The sequence below is a fragment of the Meleagris gallopavo genome, chromosome 22 (assembly GCF_905368555.1).
Source record: "Meleagris gallopavo chromosome 22, MGAL_WU_HG_1.1, whole genome shotgun sequence".
NCBI lineage: Eukaryota > Metazoa > Chordata > Aves > Galliformes > Phasianidae > Meleagris > Meleagris gallopavo.
In genome coordinates this window covers 6525566-6544039 of record NC_139425.1, presented here as the reverse complement: position 1 = coordinate 6544039, position 18474 = coordinate 6525566, and the positions used below count along the sequence as shown (strand labels likewise).

The window sequence follows — 18474 nt, the reverse complement described above, 5'->3', positions numbered from 1 at the left end:
CTTCCGGGGGACTGGACCCACTTCTGACCCCTGCAAAGAGCCTGCAGGGTGGCTGCAGTTCTTCCAAATTCAGGCAGAGCAGCAGATCTGTAGAGGTGCAGAGGGGCACAGGTATCTCAGCTTTGCGTTGTTTGCAGATTGCCCCGAGTCATTTTCCAGGTGCAGGTGAAGTTGCTTCATGGCACAGTTACAACTGTATCCCAAATGGCTACGCTTGCTGATGGCCCTGCTAGCATGTAAGCATCTCATGCTGCCCTCTGAATGCGGTCATCCAGCTTGCAGCCCTGTCTCTCAGCTTCATTTCCCTACCTCAGGTCCCTGCCTCGTGTCACAAACTCGCATTTCACTCCTGTAGCCTGACCTCTGCAGTGAATCACTGCATTTTAAAAGTCTGAAACTTTAAGATTTCCCTCCCCAACACACTTCCCTGGTAGCGACTCTGAGCACCGCTGCATCTCTCTGTATGCTTAGACTCACGTAATGGTTTTGGTTGGGAAGGGCCTTAGAGCCCTTTGCCACGGCCACGGTTTCCACGCGGCAGCTCGGGCATCACAGGCTCCATCCCTTTTGGCCTTAAATGCCTCTGGGGACGGGGCACCCACACTTCTCTGGGCAGCAGTGCCGGGGCCCCACCGCCCTCTGAGTAAAGAGATTTCTCTTTGCATGGAACCTAAATCTCCTTTTGTTTTTTTGTCCGTACAATGCATAGTGGACTTGGTTGCGTGGTTTGTTGTTTGTGCGACCAGACTTCATGATTTTCAGGGACAAAACGTTGTGAACAACAAGGATGGATTGTGTGCTTGATCTGTGTAGCTGTGACGTGGGTTGATCTGTACAAGTAATGCACGTATTCTTCACAGAGGAAGGCATGTCGAAGGATCCTGTTGGGAGGACAGCTCTTTTCTTCCTTTATTCTCTGCCTCTCGACCCTCCGACTTTTACCTACTAGTTTTGGGCTTATTGGTGGCTGAAGCAGTGTTTACAGGTAGGATTTCTCGTATGATTAATCTCGCCTCTATTCGTGTGCTGTTCTTATTTGTTGGTGGGTGGTTTATCCTTTTCTCAGATTGAGGACGTTCTTCAGTCCTTGCAAGCCAATGTGCTTGGGGCGTTGGCCATGGCTTTCTGAGCTGCTTTCGCGTCCACGCTGGTGCTGGGTCTCTCCAGGGAGACTGCATCCTTGCAATCTGGTTCCTAGCGTTCCACGCGGCCTTGGTGGCCGCTTTGCTGCGTCAGCCTCTCCTGGATCCTGCGCGCCTTGTGGTCGTGTTCTCACAGTTCTTGAGCTCTCGGACTGGCCTCGACCTCAAAAGCCTGCGTGGCTGCGTTTCCAAATCAGGCAGGAGGATTGAAGTCAAGGCCAGTTTCACTTGTTGTTTGCAGATGCCGTCATTTTCCGTGCGGTGAGTTGCTCAGCCGTTAATGTATCAATGGCTGCTTGGATGGCTGGAGTAGATATCTGCCTGAGCGTCACAGCTGCAGCGTTCTCTCTTCTCCATCACGGGCAACTCGTGCTTCTTTAGCCTAAAGCCTTGAGACTTTCCACCGCAGGCAGCCGGAGTGCTAAGGAACCACCCTCGTGGGGGGGGGCCAAACACTGGGTACCTGTGGTGTGCTGGCAGGAGGCCGTTGCACGTCCAGGGGCAGGCAGGTGCTGCTAGCGCGTGCAGCCTCTGGCCTGTGCTGCGTACGCAGTACGGGCTGCCGCACGGCACGCTCGCCGCCCCTTGCTGGCACCTCAAGTGGCCGCGTGAACAAGTTACTCTTCGTCCCGCTGTTGGGGATTCCTGTTACTAAGAAAGAGAGCAACTGCATTGGTATGAAGGTTTTGCAGGCAGTCGCCCTTGCGGAGCCTCCGGCTCCCTGTCCCCGTCGCTTTCGCGTGGGTTGTGTTCGGCGGTGCCGCCCAACGGCTCTTGCCGCCTGCCCGCGCCCGCTCGCGCCGCGCCTCCCCCTCTGGCGTTCCAAGGGCGCGTGTACCCCCTGCCGGACGCGCCCGGGACCTGAGCTGCGGGCTCGTGACGCTGGGACCGGCAGTTCTCCCTCGGTGCACCTCCCTGGCCGGGGTCGGGGCAACAGGCCACAGGCCGCTCAGATCTGTGCCGGGGCATGGCTGGGGTCTGAGCAAACCGCGATTCCGCACGGACGTCCTGTCAGGCAGGACCTCGGGGCCACGCCAGCCCAGCTTGGCCCGTGGCCTCCTGGCTGGCTGCGCGCTGGCCTGGGCTCCAGGTTTGACCGGAGTGGTGGACGCTCTTGCGGCGTCGGCCTGCCCTCCCGCAACCGAGCCGTCTCACGCGCGGTCTCAGCCGTGCTCCAAAGGCCACCCGGGGCCACTCAGGGGCCCGTGGCATGGCCCGCCTGTGGTCAGTCTGCCCGTGCGCACCAGGGCATAGGACTGCGGTTCCGTGTCCATGGCATGCTCGGTCCCAGGATATGGATTTCACAAGCGGACATCGGTAGAAGCACATGATGGTGTTGCATGACGTCTGGCGTGCCTGGTGTTTGTGTTAGCAAGTGATTCCGGGTTCTCAAATAGCAGTGCTTGCAAAGGGATCTGTCTGTGGAAGGAGGCGCTCTTTCTTCTCCTCTAACTCCGCCCTGCCCCCCGGATCCTACACCTATCCTCCCTTTTGGTCTTCTGTGTGGGTGGTCATTGTTTGTGCGTCCACAGGGTTCTTCAGGTGAATTAATCTAGCCCTCATTTGTGCATTTCTGTTATTGTTGCGTGGGGTTTTATTCTCCCCTTTGGATGTTGGAAGGGCCTTTGTTAGCTCAGTCCTTCCGCCTCAATTCTTGCTTGCATGGCTTCTCACTCTTCGTTCCTTGCGGTCTTGGGTATCTCCGGGTTTGCATCCTGGATCACTCACGTTTCAGCCGCCGGCCTCTATTGCCTGTGGTCCTCTCCCTTGGATCTGGGGCCTGTAGTCGCTGTTTCCTCCCAAGTTTGAGGCTTGGATGCCTCTGACCTGCAAGCCTCAGTGGCAGTTCTCCTCAGAGACGCATCTAGTGCATGGGCACATTCCACTTTGCGTTGTTTGCAGCTTGCCCCGAGTCATCTTCCAGGTGCAGGTGAAGTTGCTTCATGGCACAGTTACAACTGTATCCCAAATGGCTACGCTTGCTGATGGCCCTGCTAGCATGTAAGCATCTCATGCTGCCCTCTGAATGCGGTCATCCAGCTTGCAGCCCTGTCTCTCAGCTTCATTTCCCTACCTCAGGTCCCTGCCTCGTGTCACAAACTCGCATTTCACTCCTGTAGCCTGACCTCTGCAGTGAATCACTGCATATTAATAGTCTGAAACTTTAAGATTTCCCTCCCCAACACACTTCCCTGGTAGCGACTCTGAGCACCGCTGCATCTCTCTGTATGCTTAGACTCACGTAATGGCTTTGGTTGGGAAGGGCCTTAGAGCCCTTTGCCACGGCCACGGTTTCCACGCGGCAGCTCGGGCATCACAGGCTCCATCCCATTTGGCCTTGAATGCCTCTGGGGACGGGGCACCCACACTTCTCTGGGCAGCAGTGCCAGGGCCTCACCGCCCTCTGCGTAAAGAGATTTCTCTTTGCATGGAACCTAAATCTCCTTTTGTTTTGCTTAAGACTGTTCCCACTTGTCCTGTCTCTGTCTGACGGTGCTTTAGTTTAAACATCAGTAAGGTGACCTCTTAAGTGTCCAGGAAGCTAGGTGTAGTGCAAGAGCTAGATGATGAAGAGAGACTTCTTGGTCAAAGTTTTCCATGTGGTTTGTGTCAGTGCTAAAGTTAGACCTGACCTTGTGAGGGGCAGCTGAGTTTAGTCCTAGACTGAGTTTAATCCTAAAATTAGCTTGATACTGTTACAAACCAGCAAGTCCTGATTAGTTTGGTGACTTGCACCCTTTTAGCAATTCCTATTATGCATGGCACCAATATCATCACGCTTTTAAACCATAAAAGACAGTCAATCATTCATGCCAAATGGAGCACCTTTCAGGAAACAGTTTGACACGTGCAGGATAATCTGATAAAGATACATATATGTCACTCTCCATTGGAGGCCATGTGCTGTAAATAGAACTACATAGAAAATTTAGATATCTGAAGCAGGTTTGCACATTTCTTTTTTAGAAGTAGGCTTTAAAGATTTTAGATGTCTTTTTGTCCCTAGCAAATCCTAAGGACTTGTCCCAGGAGAGAAGAAAAGTTTGCAAATTGCATAAGGCATGTTTATGGGACCCATTCTTTCTGCTTGATTTCTCTTCAATCTGTTCTGTTTTCTCACCAGTTTGTACCAAACCAGTAAATTAACTAGATCAAAGACTGAGTATATAAGGAAAAATGGGGAAGAGTTGGAGAATCAGAAAGCAGTGGTCAGCCTAAGCAGAATGAGAGCCCTTTTTGATATCTGTGTTTATCATTTGCAATTAAATGCCTTAGTCCTCCTATCTCAGAGCAGTGGCAACTCGTCTGCTTTGCGTTTTTAAAAAGCAGCTCTTCTACAACAACGCCTTCTTGAAGACAGATTGTCCCCACCTGCTCCAAGAGGGCAAGGCCGGAGCTGGCCTGAAAAGGAGAGCCCCAGCGGCGCCTTCCGTGGAGCAGATGTGAAGGGGAGCGGCCCCAAAAGCAGCCCTGAGGCTCAGCCTGCGTTGGGTGGCTGCTGCCGGGCAGGACAGGCCCCGTCTGCAGCAGCTCCAGAGGAGGACAGGCAGCAGCAGCACGGTGGGCTCTGCGCTCCCCAAGCGCCGTGCCAAAGCCCCTCCCTGGGTCGCTGGTGGCCCTGCGGCCTCACGTGCAGCTGCCACACGGCCGGGCTGTGCCGCAGCGGCAGGCAGAGCCCTGCTCAGCCCTCTGCCCCCCTGGTGCGTGCTGCCACGCAGTCACAGAGCTGGGGCTCGCAGGGCTCTGGAAGTCAACGGTTTCACCAGCCGACCTCTTCCTCGTTCCCCGTCCCTGTCTTGTGCTGGGATTCCGGGCTTAGGGTTTACCCTTCAGAAAGAAAGAGACGCAACAACTGCTCATTTTAGGGTGCATGAAAGGGTTTATTGACAGCGCCCAGATCCCCCCGCGCCCTCGCTGTGGCAGGAGGGCCATCCCGGCGCCGTCCTCGTAGCCTCTCCCCGGCGTGCGCTTTCCGTCCCCGTGCGGTTCGTTGTTCCCGGCCGAGGTCGGGCCGCCCGCTCACAAGCGAGGCCCATCGTTGCGCCGCGCGTGCTCCCCGGCGCCCATCTGCCGCTCCCGCGCCACCCGCCTCAGCCATTCGCGGTCCTCATCCTCCCGCGGCGGTTCCTCAAAGCGGCTGCGCTGGTTGAGCTCCCCGTGCCACGAGGAGCTGCGCACCAGCCGGCGGGGGGACCTGGAGCGGCTGCGCGGCGGGCTCCGTGCTGGGACGCTGCGGGACCTCCGGGCAGATGTTGTCTCCCGCCGCTCCCTGGTGCGCTGCAGCCTTCCCTGGGGCCGGCGGGTCGGGGGACAAGCCGAGGGACGCCAATCAAGGCACTGCTTGCCGAAGATTCTCTGTCGGCACAGGGGGCAGCTGGGGCTGTTGGCGGTCCACTGCTGGATGCAAACCCTGCAGAAGATGTGCCTGCAGGGCAGAGCGCGGACCGTGTCCACTATCTGGTCCAGGCAGATGGGGCACCGCTCCTCGCGGGCCTCCACCGGCCAGACCCACGCCTTGCGCCTCCGGCTGGGAGCCGCCTCCTGGCTCATGGCTGCGGCTGCCCTGGCGCTGTGGGGCTCCAAGGATGGATTTGGAGCCCCAAGGATGATGGATTTGCTGGAGGCTGCCTCTTGCGGAGCAGTCGGCAGCCTCTGCGCCTCCACTCGCAAATCACTCGCAAGACTGCTGTCTCACGCACTGGCAAGGTCTCAGTGTCTCGTGCTCCCAAAGGAAGACGCTCACACCTCGAGAGTCGCCAGCAAGACTCAACGCAGGCTGGGCCCGCTGGCTATTTGTAGGCAGCCGGCGCACTGTGAGGTCACGGGCTGACTGTGACTCTGCGATGCCGTCACCAAGTGCGCACATAGGTGGAGCTTTGCTGTCCGGTTGCCGTGGCGTTCCTATTGTTGGCATTTGCCTGCCCGAGTCCACCCAAGGACTTTCAATGGGACATTTTCACAAGCGGTGACAAATAAACGGTTGACTGAAGCAACCAATGGAATGGATTTGGTGTTGCCATTGATCAGTGCTGTAGCTGTGACCGTGCTGGTGTTTGATAGCGGTGCTAGCAAAGTGAATGCTATCCTGGGTATTCTTCACCAAGAAGTGAAGGGGCAGTGCTTAGCGAGAAGGGATCCCTGTCTTGGTGGGGAAAGAGCAGCGCAGCTTCTCTGTTTCTCTTGTCTCCTTCCTTAATCTCTCTCCCTGCCCCTCCTCTGCACCCTCCAGGACTTTCCCTTACATCCTAACCTAATCCGTTCCCTTTTGGGGTGACTTTTAACATGTGTTGGGTGGAGAGTCGTGAACATCAGTCGTGTGTTTGTAGCATGTGCCTAGCGGAGGGTGTTATCCTACTCAGGGTATGAACTTTAATATTACCCTCAGCCTCCTCCATGTCAGTTGTGAGTCATCAGTTCTCCTGTCTTATTTGTTGGTCGGTTGGGGGTGAGTGTTTTAATTCCTCTCCCTTTTCTGGCCAATGTATTTGTGGAAGGAAGCCTTTGTTAGTCTTCATGTCCCTTGCCAAAGCCGCCTCCAAGTGTGCTTTGGAGAGCGTTGGTGGCCAATGGGCTTTTCTGCAGGGCTGCTTTCCAGCTGGTCACTCCTCAGGTGCCCTGGTGCCTCGGGTCGTTCCTCCCCGAGGGCAGGACTTTGTACTTCCCCTTGGTGCAATCCTGGAGATTCCCCTCAAGCCGTTTCTCCAGCCCGCCCGGATCCCTCTGGATGGCTGCACGGCCTTCTGCTGCGTCAGCCGCTCCTCCCAGTTTGGGATCCTGCGCGGCCTTGTGAGGGTACGCTGTGTTCCGTCACCCAGATGGTTCTTGAGGCTCTTCCGGGGGACTGGACCCACTTCTGACCCCTGCAAAGAGCCTGCAGGGTGGCTGCAGTTCTTCCAAATTCAGGCAGAGCAGCAGATCTGTAGAGGTGCAGAGGGGCACAGGTATCTCAGCTTTGCGTTGTTTGCAGATTGCCCCGAGTCATTTTCCAGGTGCAGGTGAAGTTGCTTCATGGCACAGTTACAACTGTATCCCAAATGGCTACGCTTGCTGATGGCCCTGCTAGCATGTAAGCATCTCATGCTGCCCTCCGAATGCGGTCATCCAGCTTGCAGCCCTGTCTCTCAGCTTCATTTCCCTACCTCAGGTCCCTGCCTCGTGTCACAAACTCGCATTTCACTCCTGTAGCCTGACCTCTGCAGTGAATCACTGCATATTAATAGTCTGAAACTTTAAGATTTCCCTCCCCAACACACTTCCCTGGTAGCGACTCTGAGCACCGCTGCATCTCTCTGTATGCTTAGACTCACGTAATGGCTTCGGTTGGGAAGGGCCTTAGAGCCCTTTGCCACGGCCACGGTTTCCACGCGGCAGCTCGGGCATCACAGGCTCCATCCCATTTGGCCTTGAATGCCTCTGGGGACGGGGCACCCACACTTCTCTGGGCAGCAGTGCCAGGGCCTCACCGCCCTCTGCGTAAAGAGATTTCTCTTTGCATGGAACCTAAATCTCCTTCTGTTTTGCTTAAGACTGTTCCCACTTGTCCTGTCTCTGTCTGACGGTGCTTTAGTTTAAACATCAGTAAGGTGACCTCTTAAGTGTCCAGGAAGCTAGGTGTAGTGCAAGAGCTAGATGATGAAGAGAGACTTCTTGGTCAAAGTTTTCCATGTGGTTTGTGTCAGTGCTAAAGTTAGACCTGACCTTGTGAGGGGCAGCTGAGTTTAGTCCTAGACTGAGTTTAATCCTAAAATTAGCTTGATACTGTTACAAACCAGCAAGTCCTGATTAGTTTGGTGACTTGCACCCTTTTAGCAATTCCTATTATGCATGGCACCAATATCATCACGCTTTTAAACCATAAAAGACAGTCAATCATTCATGCCAAATGGAGCACCTTTCAGGAAACAGTTTGACACGTGCAGGATAATCTGATAAAGATACATATATGTCACTCTCCATTGGAGGCCATGTGCTGTAAATAGAACTACATAGAAAATTTAGATATCTGAAGCAGGTTTGCACATTTCTTTTTTAGAAGTAGGCTTTAAAGATTTTAGATGTCTTTTTGTCCCTAGCAAATCCTAAGGACTTGTCCCAGGAGAGAAGAAAAGTTTGCAAATTGCATAAGGCATGTTTATGGGACCCATTCTTTCTGCTTGATTTCTCTTCAATCTGTTCTGTTTTCTCACCAGTTTGTACCAAACCAGTAAATTAACTAGATCAAAGACTGAGTATATAAGGAAAAATGGGGAAGAGTTGGAGAATCAGAAAGCAGTGGTCAGCCTAAGCAGAATGAGAGCCCTTTTTGATATCTGTGTTTATCATTTGCAATTAAATGCCTTAGTCCTCCTATCTCAGAGCAGTGGCAACTCGTCTGCTTTGCGTTTTTAAAAAGCAGCTCTTCTACAACAACGCCTTCTTGAAGACAGATTGTCCCCACCTGCTCCAAGAGGGCAAGGCCGGAGCTGGCCTGAAAAGGAGAGCCCCAGCGGCGCCTTCCGTGGAGCAGATGTGAAGGGGAGCGGCCCCAAAAGCAGCCCTGAGGCTCAGCCTGCGTTGGGTGGCTGCTGCCGGGCAGGACAGGCCCCGTCTGCAGCAGCTCCAGAGGAGGACAGGCAGCAGCAGCACGGTGGGCTCTGCGCTCCCCAAGCGCCGTGCCAAAGCCCCTCCCTGGGTCGCTGGTGGCCCTGCGGCCTCACGTGCAGCTGCCACACGGCCGGGCTGTGCCGCAGCGGCAGGCAGAGCCCTGCTCAGCCCTCTGCCCCCCTGGTGCGTGCTGCCACGCAGTCACAGAGCTGGGGCTCGCAGGGCTCTGGAAGTCAACGGTTTCACCAGCCGACCTCTTTCTTGTTCCCTGTCCCTGTCTTGCGCTGGGATTCCAGGCTTAGGGTTTACCCTTCAGAAAGAAAGAGACGCAACAACTGCTCATTTTAGGGTGCATGAAAGGGTTTATTGACAGCGCCCAGATCCCCCCGCGCCCTCGCTGTGGCAGGAGGGCCATCCCGGCGCCGTCCTCGTAGCCTCTCCCCGGCGTGCGCTTTCCGTCCCCGTGCGGTTCGTTGTTCCCGGCCGAGGTCGGGCCGCCCGCTCACAAGCGAGGCCCATCGTTGCGCCGCGCGTGCTCCCCGGCGCCCATCTGCCGCTCCCGCGCCACCCGCCTCAGCCATTCGCGGTCCTCGTCCTCCCGCGGCGGTTCCTCAAAGCGGCTGCGCTGGTTGAGCTCCCCGTGCCACGAGGAGCTGCGCACCAGCCGGCGGGGGGACCTGGAGCGGCTGCGCGGCGGGCTCCGTGCTGGGACGCTGCGGGACCTCCGGGCAGATGTTGTCTCCCGCCGCTCCCTGGTGCGCTGCAGCCTTCCCTGGGGCCGGCGGGTCGGGGGACAAGCCGAGGGGCGCCAATCAAGGCACTGCTTGCCGAAGATTCTCTGTCGGCACAGGGGGCAGCTGGGGCTGTTGGCGGTCCACTGCTGGATGCAAACCCTGCAGAAGATGTGCCTGCAGGGCAGAGCGCGGACCGTGTCCACTATCTGGTCCAGGCAGATGGGGCACCGCTCCTCGCGGGCCTCCACCGGCCAGACCCACGCCTTGCGCCTCCGGCTGGGAGCCGCCTCCTGGCTCATGGCTGCGGCTGCCCTGGCGCTGTGGGGCTCCAAGGATGGATTTGGAGCCCCAAGGATGATGGATTTGCTGGAGGCTGCCTCTTGCGGAGCAGTCGGCAGCCTCTGCGCCTCCACTCGCAAATCACTCGCAAGACTGCTGTCTCACGCACTGGCAAGGTCTCAGTGTCTCGTGCTCCCAAAGGAAGACGCTCACACCTCGAGAGTCGCCAGCAAGACTCAACGCAGGCTGGGCCCGCTGGCTATTTGTAGGCAGCCGGCGCACTGTGAGGTCACGGGCTGACTGTGACTCTGCGATGCCGTCACCAAGTGCGCACATAGGTGGAGCTTTGCTGTCCGGTTGCCGTGGCGTTCCTATTGTTGGCATTTGCCTGCCCGAGTCCACCCAAGGACTTTCAATGGGACATTTTCACAAGCGGTGACAAATAAACGGTTGACTGAAGCAACCAATGGAATGGATTTGGTGTTGCCATTGATCAGTGCTGTAGCTGTGACCGTGCTGGTGTTTGATAGCGGTGCTAGCAAAGTGAATGCTATCCTGGGTATTCTTCACCAAGAAGTGAAGGGGCAGTGCTTAGCGAGAAGGGATCCCTGTCTTGGTGGGGAAGGAGCAGCGCAGCTTCTCTGTTTCTCTTGTCTCCTTCCTTAATCTCTCTCCCTGCCCCTCCTCTGCACCCTCCAGGACTTTCCCTTACATCCTAACCTAATCCGTTCCCTTTTGGGGTGACTTTTAACATGTATTGGGTGAAGAGTCGTGAACGTCAGTCGTGTGTTTGTAGCATGTGCCTAGCGGAGGGTGTTATCCTACTCAGGGTATGAACTTTAATATTACCCTCAGCCTCCTCCATGTCAGTTGTGAGTCATCAGTTCTCCTGTCTTATTCGTTGGTTGGTTGGGGATGAATGTTTTAATTCCTCTCATATGAATATTGCATATGCATATTCATATGCATATTGCATAAAGCATTTTTATGGGACCCATTCTTTCTGTTTGATTTCTCCTCAATCTCACATTTCTCACAAGTACCAAACCAGTAAACTGACTAGATCAAAGACTGAGTATATATGGAAAAATGGGGAAGAGTTGGAGAATCATTCCTTTAGAAATCAGAGTTCAAAATGGTGGATGCAGCATTTAGTAAAGTATGAATCTTTTCCCATTATTCCCATGCCAAAAAGATTACACTGGATGTGTACTTTTGGTCTTACTGGGCAATGCTTTGGGCACTCACAACTATATACAAATTATTCTTACAAAGAATTTTCCATGCTAACATAATAAAAGAACCGCAGGTGCAAAAGGATGGGGCATTTCTGGGTGGGATCTTGATGGAGAGTCAGAAATTTAAGGCTATGGGCTTGTAGCCAGACTGCTACTGAAAATATATGTATATATATAATAATAATAAAAAAACACTGCCCACATTCTACATTGGTCTTCAGAAGACGCAGATCTTTATTCGCAACTCTGCCTGTTTGAAGGATCATATGCTGCTAAAGAAAACACTCCTTGCTTACGTATCTAGATAGCTTTACTTCATCTAATATGAATCTTTGGATATCACTAATTTGTGTTTTATGGATCTCTTTATGTCTTCTTTCAAAACAGTTGAAGCTGCAGCAAGTCAGCAGGACTGATACCCATCTCAGCTGGACAGTGTGGTGCAGATGGCACAGTTACCTCATAATAGTCAGGCAGATTAAGTGTAATATGTCTGTAAATAATCTATGACCAGGCTTTGTGAGGAAGCCATTTAAACAGGAAGCTGCAGCCAGCCCTGTGGCTGCTATTCAGAGGCCACACATTCTACCAGCACAAAACATTCAAAACTCCTTTTCAATGTTCGCATTAGGAGCAGTTTGCATTTCACTGGAATAAAAGTGTATTGACACAGCTAATAAAAAGTTTCCCTGCAGCTTTGTGACCAAAAAGCTTCAACAGAGACAATCCAGTGGGACAGATAGGGAAGTGGCTGCATCTTTGCAAGTAACACTGAAAAACACAAGGAACTGACAAGGATGAAATGAGAACAAGTTCCATCTAACATTGTGAAAGGCCAACAATTCAGAGCATGCTCTAATTCTCTAGAGTCCACAAAGACTGCACACAGCCAACTAATATGAGCAGCTTGAGTTTCAAGCATCAGCTGTCAGGTGGAGGCCAAAACGATCCATACACAGAATACACATATTCTTTTCCCTCACCAGTGTATCATCGTAAAAGCACACTTCGCTTATTAATCCCGATACTTCAGGTGTCACAGAGAAATACAAAACAAAACAAAAAAATTACAGCATTATGGAATTATACATGGAGTGAAAACCAAGCCTTCAAACTTGTAGAAGACCAATGTAAGAATTTGAACGACTGTCTAAAATAAAATCTATTTGGGAGGAGCCTATGGGAGGAAAAACCAGGTAGCATCTATGCATAAATAATTCCTTCTGATTTGCTAACCCTTGTTCAAAGCTCAGACTGATGTCAGTGTAAGGTTACAACTAACTGGCTCATCAAAAATCAAACCGGTTTTTGAGGTGGCTATAAATGCTATCTGAGTTTATCCTAACGGTTAGATGAATGACACAGCACTTAATGTATCATTAGTAGCATGTCTGCATTAGTTACTAATCTGATTTTTTTTAAAAAAGGGAGTTAGATGCCTATGCTGAGTAAGAAACGTAGTTTCCATTCACGCTGTCAGTTTCCTCTGAAATTGTGTTCTGGTTGGGTTGGTTTCTGTTTTTTCCGATCTTACTCCCTGTTCAAACCATTTTTTTTCACGTGAGGGCGCCAAAGGTCCAGCTTCATAACGGCAGTGCCCCAGTTTGCAAGCCGTGCTGCTCTGAAGGCACACGCACAAAAAAGCAAGCATCAAAACAAAACAAAAACAAAAACAAAACAAAACAAAAACAAAACAAAAAAACCCGACATTTTTTGATCACTAAAACACAAATTATTTACAGTTCCATATACTAACATTATGATATTTTCAGTGCTAGAGGTGGAAAGAGACTATTATCATTGAGAACATAACAGACAGCAATGTGTTGATGTCTGCCTTGGGTCAGGAGATGCCCAGAAGCTCATCCAGAGGAAGATCATATCTACTTCTCTGTAGATATCCTTTCCACATGGGTGAGTAGACATGAATTACACCATCAAGCTAAGCAAAGATCTGAAGATTGTGCTTTTATTTGCCTCCATCAAATTTGTACCTAGTCCTTCTTGATCTATGTGTCTGAATTTATAGCTAGCATTTAACTCACATGGGTTAATATTTAATTCAGTAGCAGATCCGGTGAACTCCTGGAGTTAAAGAGTTCATTTCATCTGAATTATCTTTCTCTTCCCTTTATCTTCAAATTTTCAAGGGGTTTTTTGTGTGTGTTAATCTAAGCAGACTTTTTAAATTTTTTTAAAGATCTTTAAGTAGAGTGTCTACTTTCTGTCATTTCCTTGCCATTGAATTGTCATTCAAGCTGTAAATTACTTGCTAAACCCAAGAGGTAACAAAAGCAATATTCCATTGATGTCATAAGAAAAGCCACTTCTCATAGCTAAATCACATATGACTAATATACTTGTCATGCTAATGTGCTGGGTTGTATTTTAAATGTTTCTAATGACGTTCCGTAACTACTTATATGACTACTGCTTAAGAATAATCTGGCAGTTCAGTTGAAACACTTATGTTCTATTTGAATTGGAAGCCTACCTCCCACCGTGAGTTCAGACGTTTTAAACACCTGTCCTGGAATTTTTCAGTTCTTTTTGGTGATGTCCCTAACAATGCTACTGAAATGAGAAGGCAGCAAGACAGGATGCGTTAATTATTACACATGAAAATCAGAGCCTGAATCAAGGCTTGCTGTAAACTGTGGCTCCTCTTGGTGATGATTTCATTGCTAAAATTTTTCATTTACTGTGAACAGTTCCATATACTACCTGCACCTACTTCCTGAGCTGGGTACAGGTATATGTCCCAGATAATCTCCTCCCTGCTAATTTATGCTATTATAGTTCAAGCTGCCATCTAGTCAAGGACAAATGAGGTCAGCATGTGGAAGAGAAGTCTCCCCTTTCCTTGCGAGGCCTACTCAGTTGTCTATCCTCTAGAAATGCAATCTGGCTCAGACAGCTTAATTTCCCACCCACTAGTTTAGACACTGAAGATAGTCACCTGAATTCCCAGTTCTCACTAAAGTGAGACAAGGAAAGCTGGCAGAAGATTACAAAACCTGCCAGAACTGAAATGCACGAGGGCCCCATCTAGATGTGCTTATACGCCCTTTGTCAGGTGGGAGGGTTGTCTGCATTTTTGACTAAGCAAGGGATCTCTAGCATGTCTGTGCTTATGTATGATGACGAAAAAGTGTGAAAGCAAGTGGCAAGGGAGGGAATGAGCTAAATTGTCAGAAAATGCTGAACTGTCTTGGGTCTCCTGGATTGAGAAAAGTGAGATACTCTAAGAACACGTCCTGACATACTGCACACAGGGCAATTAGGACAGCTCTGTTAACAGTGGCTGCATCTAGGATATAGATTACAGGGAGAACAAAAGAAGAAGCTCGACCTTGCCCCCGTTACATGACATGGAAACCACGAAGCAACAAATGAGGCCAGAGGGAAAGCTACATTTCCTTAAACCCACACATTCTTTCTCTGCAGAGTGTCAATATAGTCAACATTCCCTTTAACTTCAGTATTGATCTATGAGTTGTACCCACTCACTAATTTAAATTGAGTTGTCGGTGACACGTCAGCATGTATGAAAAGAAGACAAGAGTTTCAGAAGGTTGTATATCTGATTTGCACACACAGTTACGAAGGCCACACATGCAAATCATTAGCATTTACCATCACTGGGGACTTGTGACGTGACACACTTGCTAGCCAAATGGCATGGGAGAACCAAACCTGAAGCAAATGTCTATCAGATACCTTGCTTGGAGAACATCAGAAAGACTGACTCAGGGGAAAAAAAAAAAAAAAAAAGTGAAGCTACGTAAACAAGAGACACTGTCATCCATACTGGGATCTAAATAAATAACCAACAAGTTTCTTCTTGTAATTATAGATGTAATAAAAGATGAAATCGTTTACCAATATAATATGGCTGCTTCCTTACAGTAAACTGCACAAAATCCATCATGATAAAAGAATTGCTTCGTTCTTAGCATACAAATTGATATATCTTTTCATTTCTAAACTTTAACAGTTGATTCCTACGTAAAGTGGTACTTGATCTCATAATAGCAGATAGACACTTAACTTTTAGTGGACTCCTGTCCAAATCTCTTTCAGATCAGTAAGTTTTGATTGTGTTTTATGCACTATCTTTACAGGAAATTCCAAATGCTTGCAATGGTTTCATAGACTTGTCATACTAAAACATACTCCTGGAAATTTAGAAATACATTTAACACAGGCACATGGTTAACTAACATTTTACTAAAAATAATAAAAAAGCAGAAGGAGAAAGAGGAAAAAATATGGAACTACTACTTCCTTTCTGCATCAGCTAATTCAAACAAAGCCAAAACACAACCAAGTCATCTGGATGTAAATAACTTAATTGCTCTCTGCCCTTCAGTGTTGGTCATCCTGATGGGAAAGTCCCTGAATAAAGTGATTTTCACCTACTCAGAAGGGATGAGTGCACTACCACTGCTCTATGAAGATACCACAAGCTGGCTCACATTGCTGCAGAACTGTGAGATCTGAGGAGACAGAGATCCACAAATACAACAAAACAATGTGCACACTGGTTTCATAAGCAATGAAATCCCCTGAAATTTTATTGCTTGCATTCAGAAGCTGAGAAAGCAGAAGTCTTTTGGGGATTGTATGTGCATTTGCAAAAATCTGTTTTGTCTCCTTTATGCTGAGAGCCATTCAGCTAGCAGAACAACTAGCAGTACAGCTGCTTTTTGAGGCAATAAGAGGCTGCAGTCATGTAATGTGAGTTTGCCTCAGCTTGATACAACAATTTCTAGGCTATGCTGGAACAGAACACACACTGCAGTGCCATCCAACCAAGGTTAGGGCTCGGAATGAGGCAGAGTGGGAATGGTTTATGTCAAAAAAATTATTGGCTAGGCTGGTTTAGATCAGGCTCATATTTTATCTAGAACCTACAACATGTCTTGGATGACTTTGATTATGACTCATCCCTATATTTAAATGCCCAACATACAGTGTTATCAGTTTCAGCCCTCAAAAGCTTGGGTGTGTTCTCCATTTGCCACAAGCTTATGCTGATGTGTCAGTCTACAAAGTTTTTTACTCCAGGTTAAGGAAGGCAACAAAGAACAAATAAGGTCTCTTATGTGACCTCTCCTCTGACACATACCTGGAATTTACGTGTAAAACAAACTACAGCTCCTGTCAGCAGATGGCAAGTTCGTTCATTTAAAGATACAGAAAACAGAAAATGAAATTCAAGTTTCTTTTCTATTCTAATAATGCAACATATATCAATGTTTAGCATGATATGCAAATATTAAATACGTCCCAGGTTTTTGTTTTCTGTGCAAACATGAGGTTGAGTCAACAAGTGCTGGGAAGATGACTGTGGCAGATGAAGGTATCCTTCTACAATGAGAGCAAACCTGGCAACCTTGTTCACTGTACCTTTTGCACAGTGATAATTCCAAGCATTTAGCAGGAATGCGGCTCCCCAGAACATGAGATACGTAAGAAGCACAAGATTTTATGCAAACTAAAAATGATATGACCTCTGCTAGCTTTCTGATCATACAGATTCATGTTTTGAAGGTATTCTCTGCAATCTCATGAGCCATGACTCCACTTCAAATCACAAATCATCGTTACTTTCCTAAAGCAGTAGTGGCATATCGTCAAGGACAGGATAAGTGAAGCTGAGCCTAGAAATTACTTTTTTTTCCTAACCAGGATGTCACTCAAAATAGCTCTGAGTAGTGAGACTGAATTAGAATGATCTCATCCAGAGATCCCATAAAAAAGTGATCACATACATACACTTCTTCCATCATTCTACCAACATCTCCATACTTTGATGAGAAAACAGGAAACACATTTATTTTTTAAATGACCATGACAGACAGAACAATGTTATGATTCCCACAGTTAACACATATGGAGCTTTAGAACAAGTAGGACAGAGAAAACAGCACTTCAATCTTCATCAAAAATAAACATTTATGATATCCAAGTGGGGGAGAAATAACTTGCAGCCTCAAGCTTTCAAATTACCAAGGAGATAACAAAAGTGCTAGTAACAGCACTATGAATGTGGCAGATACACAAATATTCGTACATGCACGTGGTATCTCTGTTTTACAATAGTGTAAAGTAAAACCTAAAATGTCATAACAGGGATATGGGGTCAGCTTGTCAATGCAAATTGCCACCAACATGACAATGGTGGTAGAGATAAAGAGCTCTGCCCTTTGCAAGGTTGGGGATGGTTTTAGTTAATGGTTTGACATAGTACTGATGGAGCACTTTTGCACTTAGATAAGTGTCATGGTTTCATGATTTTTCGTTATCAGTATTCCACATCATAACATCATGTAATGCACTGGAGATTTGACTGCTGATGCTCAAGTTCCGGGTGCCTGTCCGGAGGAGAAGAAGAGCTACATTTACCCAGGGGGCTTTGCAGTCAGCGAGGAGATATAACTCCCGGCAAGGTCACCTGATGTTCTCTTCTTTGCCTGTGCTGCTTCGCTTGCGCTTCTCTGCCTGCGCTTCTCTGCCTGCGCTTCTCTGCCTGTGCTTCTCTGCCTGCGCTTCTCTGCCTGTGCTTCTCTGCCTGCGTTTCTCTGCCTGTGCTTCTCTGCCTGCGTTTCTCTGCCTGTGCTTCTCTGCCTGCGTTTCTCTGCCTGCGTTTCTCTGCCTGCGTTTCTCTGCCTGCGCTTCTTCATCGGCTCAACTGGACTGCACTTCTCATCTCAGCGTTGTGGTGAGGCCGATCCACCTTCAATTTCACACTCTCTCTCTCCTTATATTCTGCTGATACCATATTTAGTAAATTAGTTTGTTTCACCTCAGATTGTTGCCGCTGTTTTCAATTATTTCGGGGTCCCCTATTTTCCTTTTCCAGGGGCGCGGATCCGCAGATCCCTCCGCCCTTCTAGTCATGGAACCGGGCCGAACCAGCCCGTAAACCGTTGACAATAAGACTCCAATTTCTTAATAAATATTTAGTCTATAGAACAGTGCTTTGCTAAGGGCCGCTTTCACCTGAGCACCAAATGGGTCTGCGTTTTCCATCACATGCCCTGTGATTTAAATATAATGTCATAATCTCTCAAGGCATGTAGTTCTAATGTCAAGTCAGAAACACTCTGTGAATGCTGCAAAAGCGATATAGATTAGTTCAACATTACTTCTAAATATAGCATAGTGCTATGTACATAATTTAATTGCACCATGTGTACTCATGGTTAGAGGCATACAAGGAAATAAAGCCTTCCAGAGAGAACGGAAGACAGAAGAGCAGAGGAAGAATACATGTGTATGTGTGTATTTTTTGCAAGTGAATTCAGTGCCAATTACAAGAATTACCATTAAACTGATGTAAAGAGCTAGTTTTAGCAAATATGTCTGTACCACAAGACATAAATCAAGTGCATACAATGCCTAACAGGTGGACACAGTTCACAGTTTGTGTAAGCCACTTCCTTTGCAAAGAAACTATTCTGGATTTTTGCCCAGGGGCCAGGTGCTCCT

The 18474-nt window shown here is 49.0% G+C and overlaps 2 protein-coding genes across 2 annotated transcripts; both read left to right on the top strand.

The window, feature by feature from the left end:
- Positions 1–3709: 3709 nt before the first annotated feature.
- On the top strand, positions 3710–6112 carry LOC146542963 (uncharacterized). Its single transcript, XM_085241854.1, is given in 3 exon segments — positions 3710–3745; positions 5095–5825; positions 5827–6112. Coding segments are annotated over 3 exon segments (1053 nt in total).
- A 544-nt stretch (positions 6113–6656) lies between these two features.
- On the top strand, positions 6657–10249 carry LOC146542962 (uncharacterized). Its single transcript, XM_085241853.1, is given in 3 exon segments — positions 6657–6935; positions 9161–9891; positions 9893–10249. Coding segments are annotated over 3 exon segments (1296 nt in total). The 3' UTR covers positions 10179–10249.
- The last annotated feature ends 8225 nt before the right edge of the window (positions 10250–18474 follow it).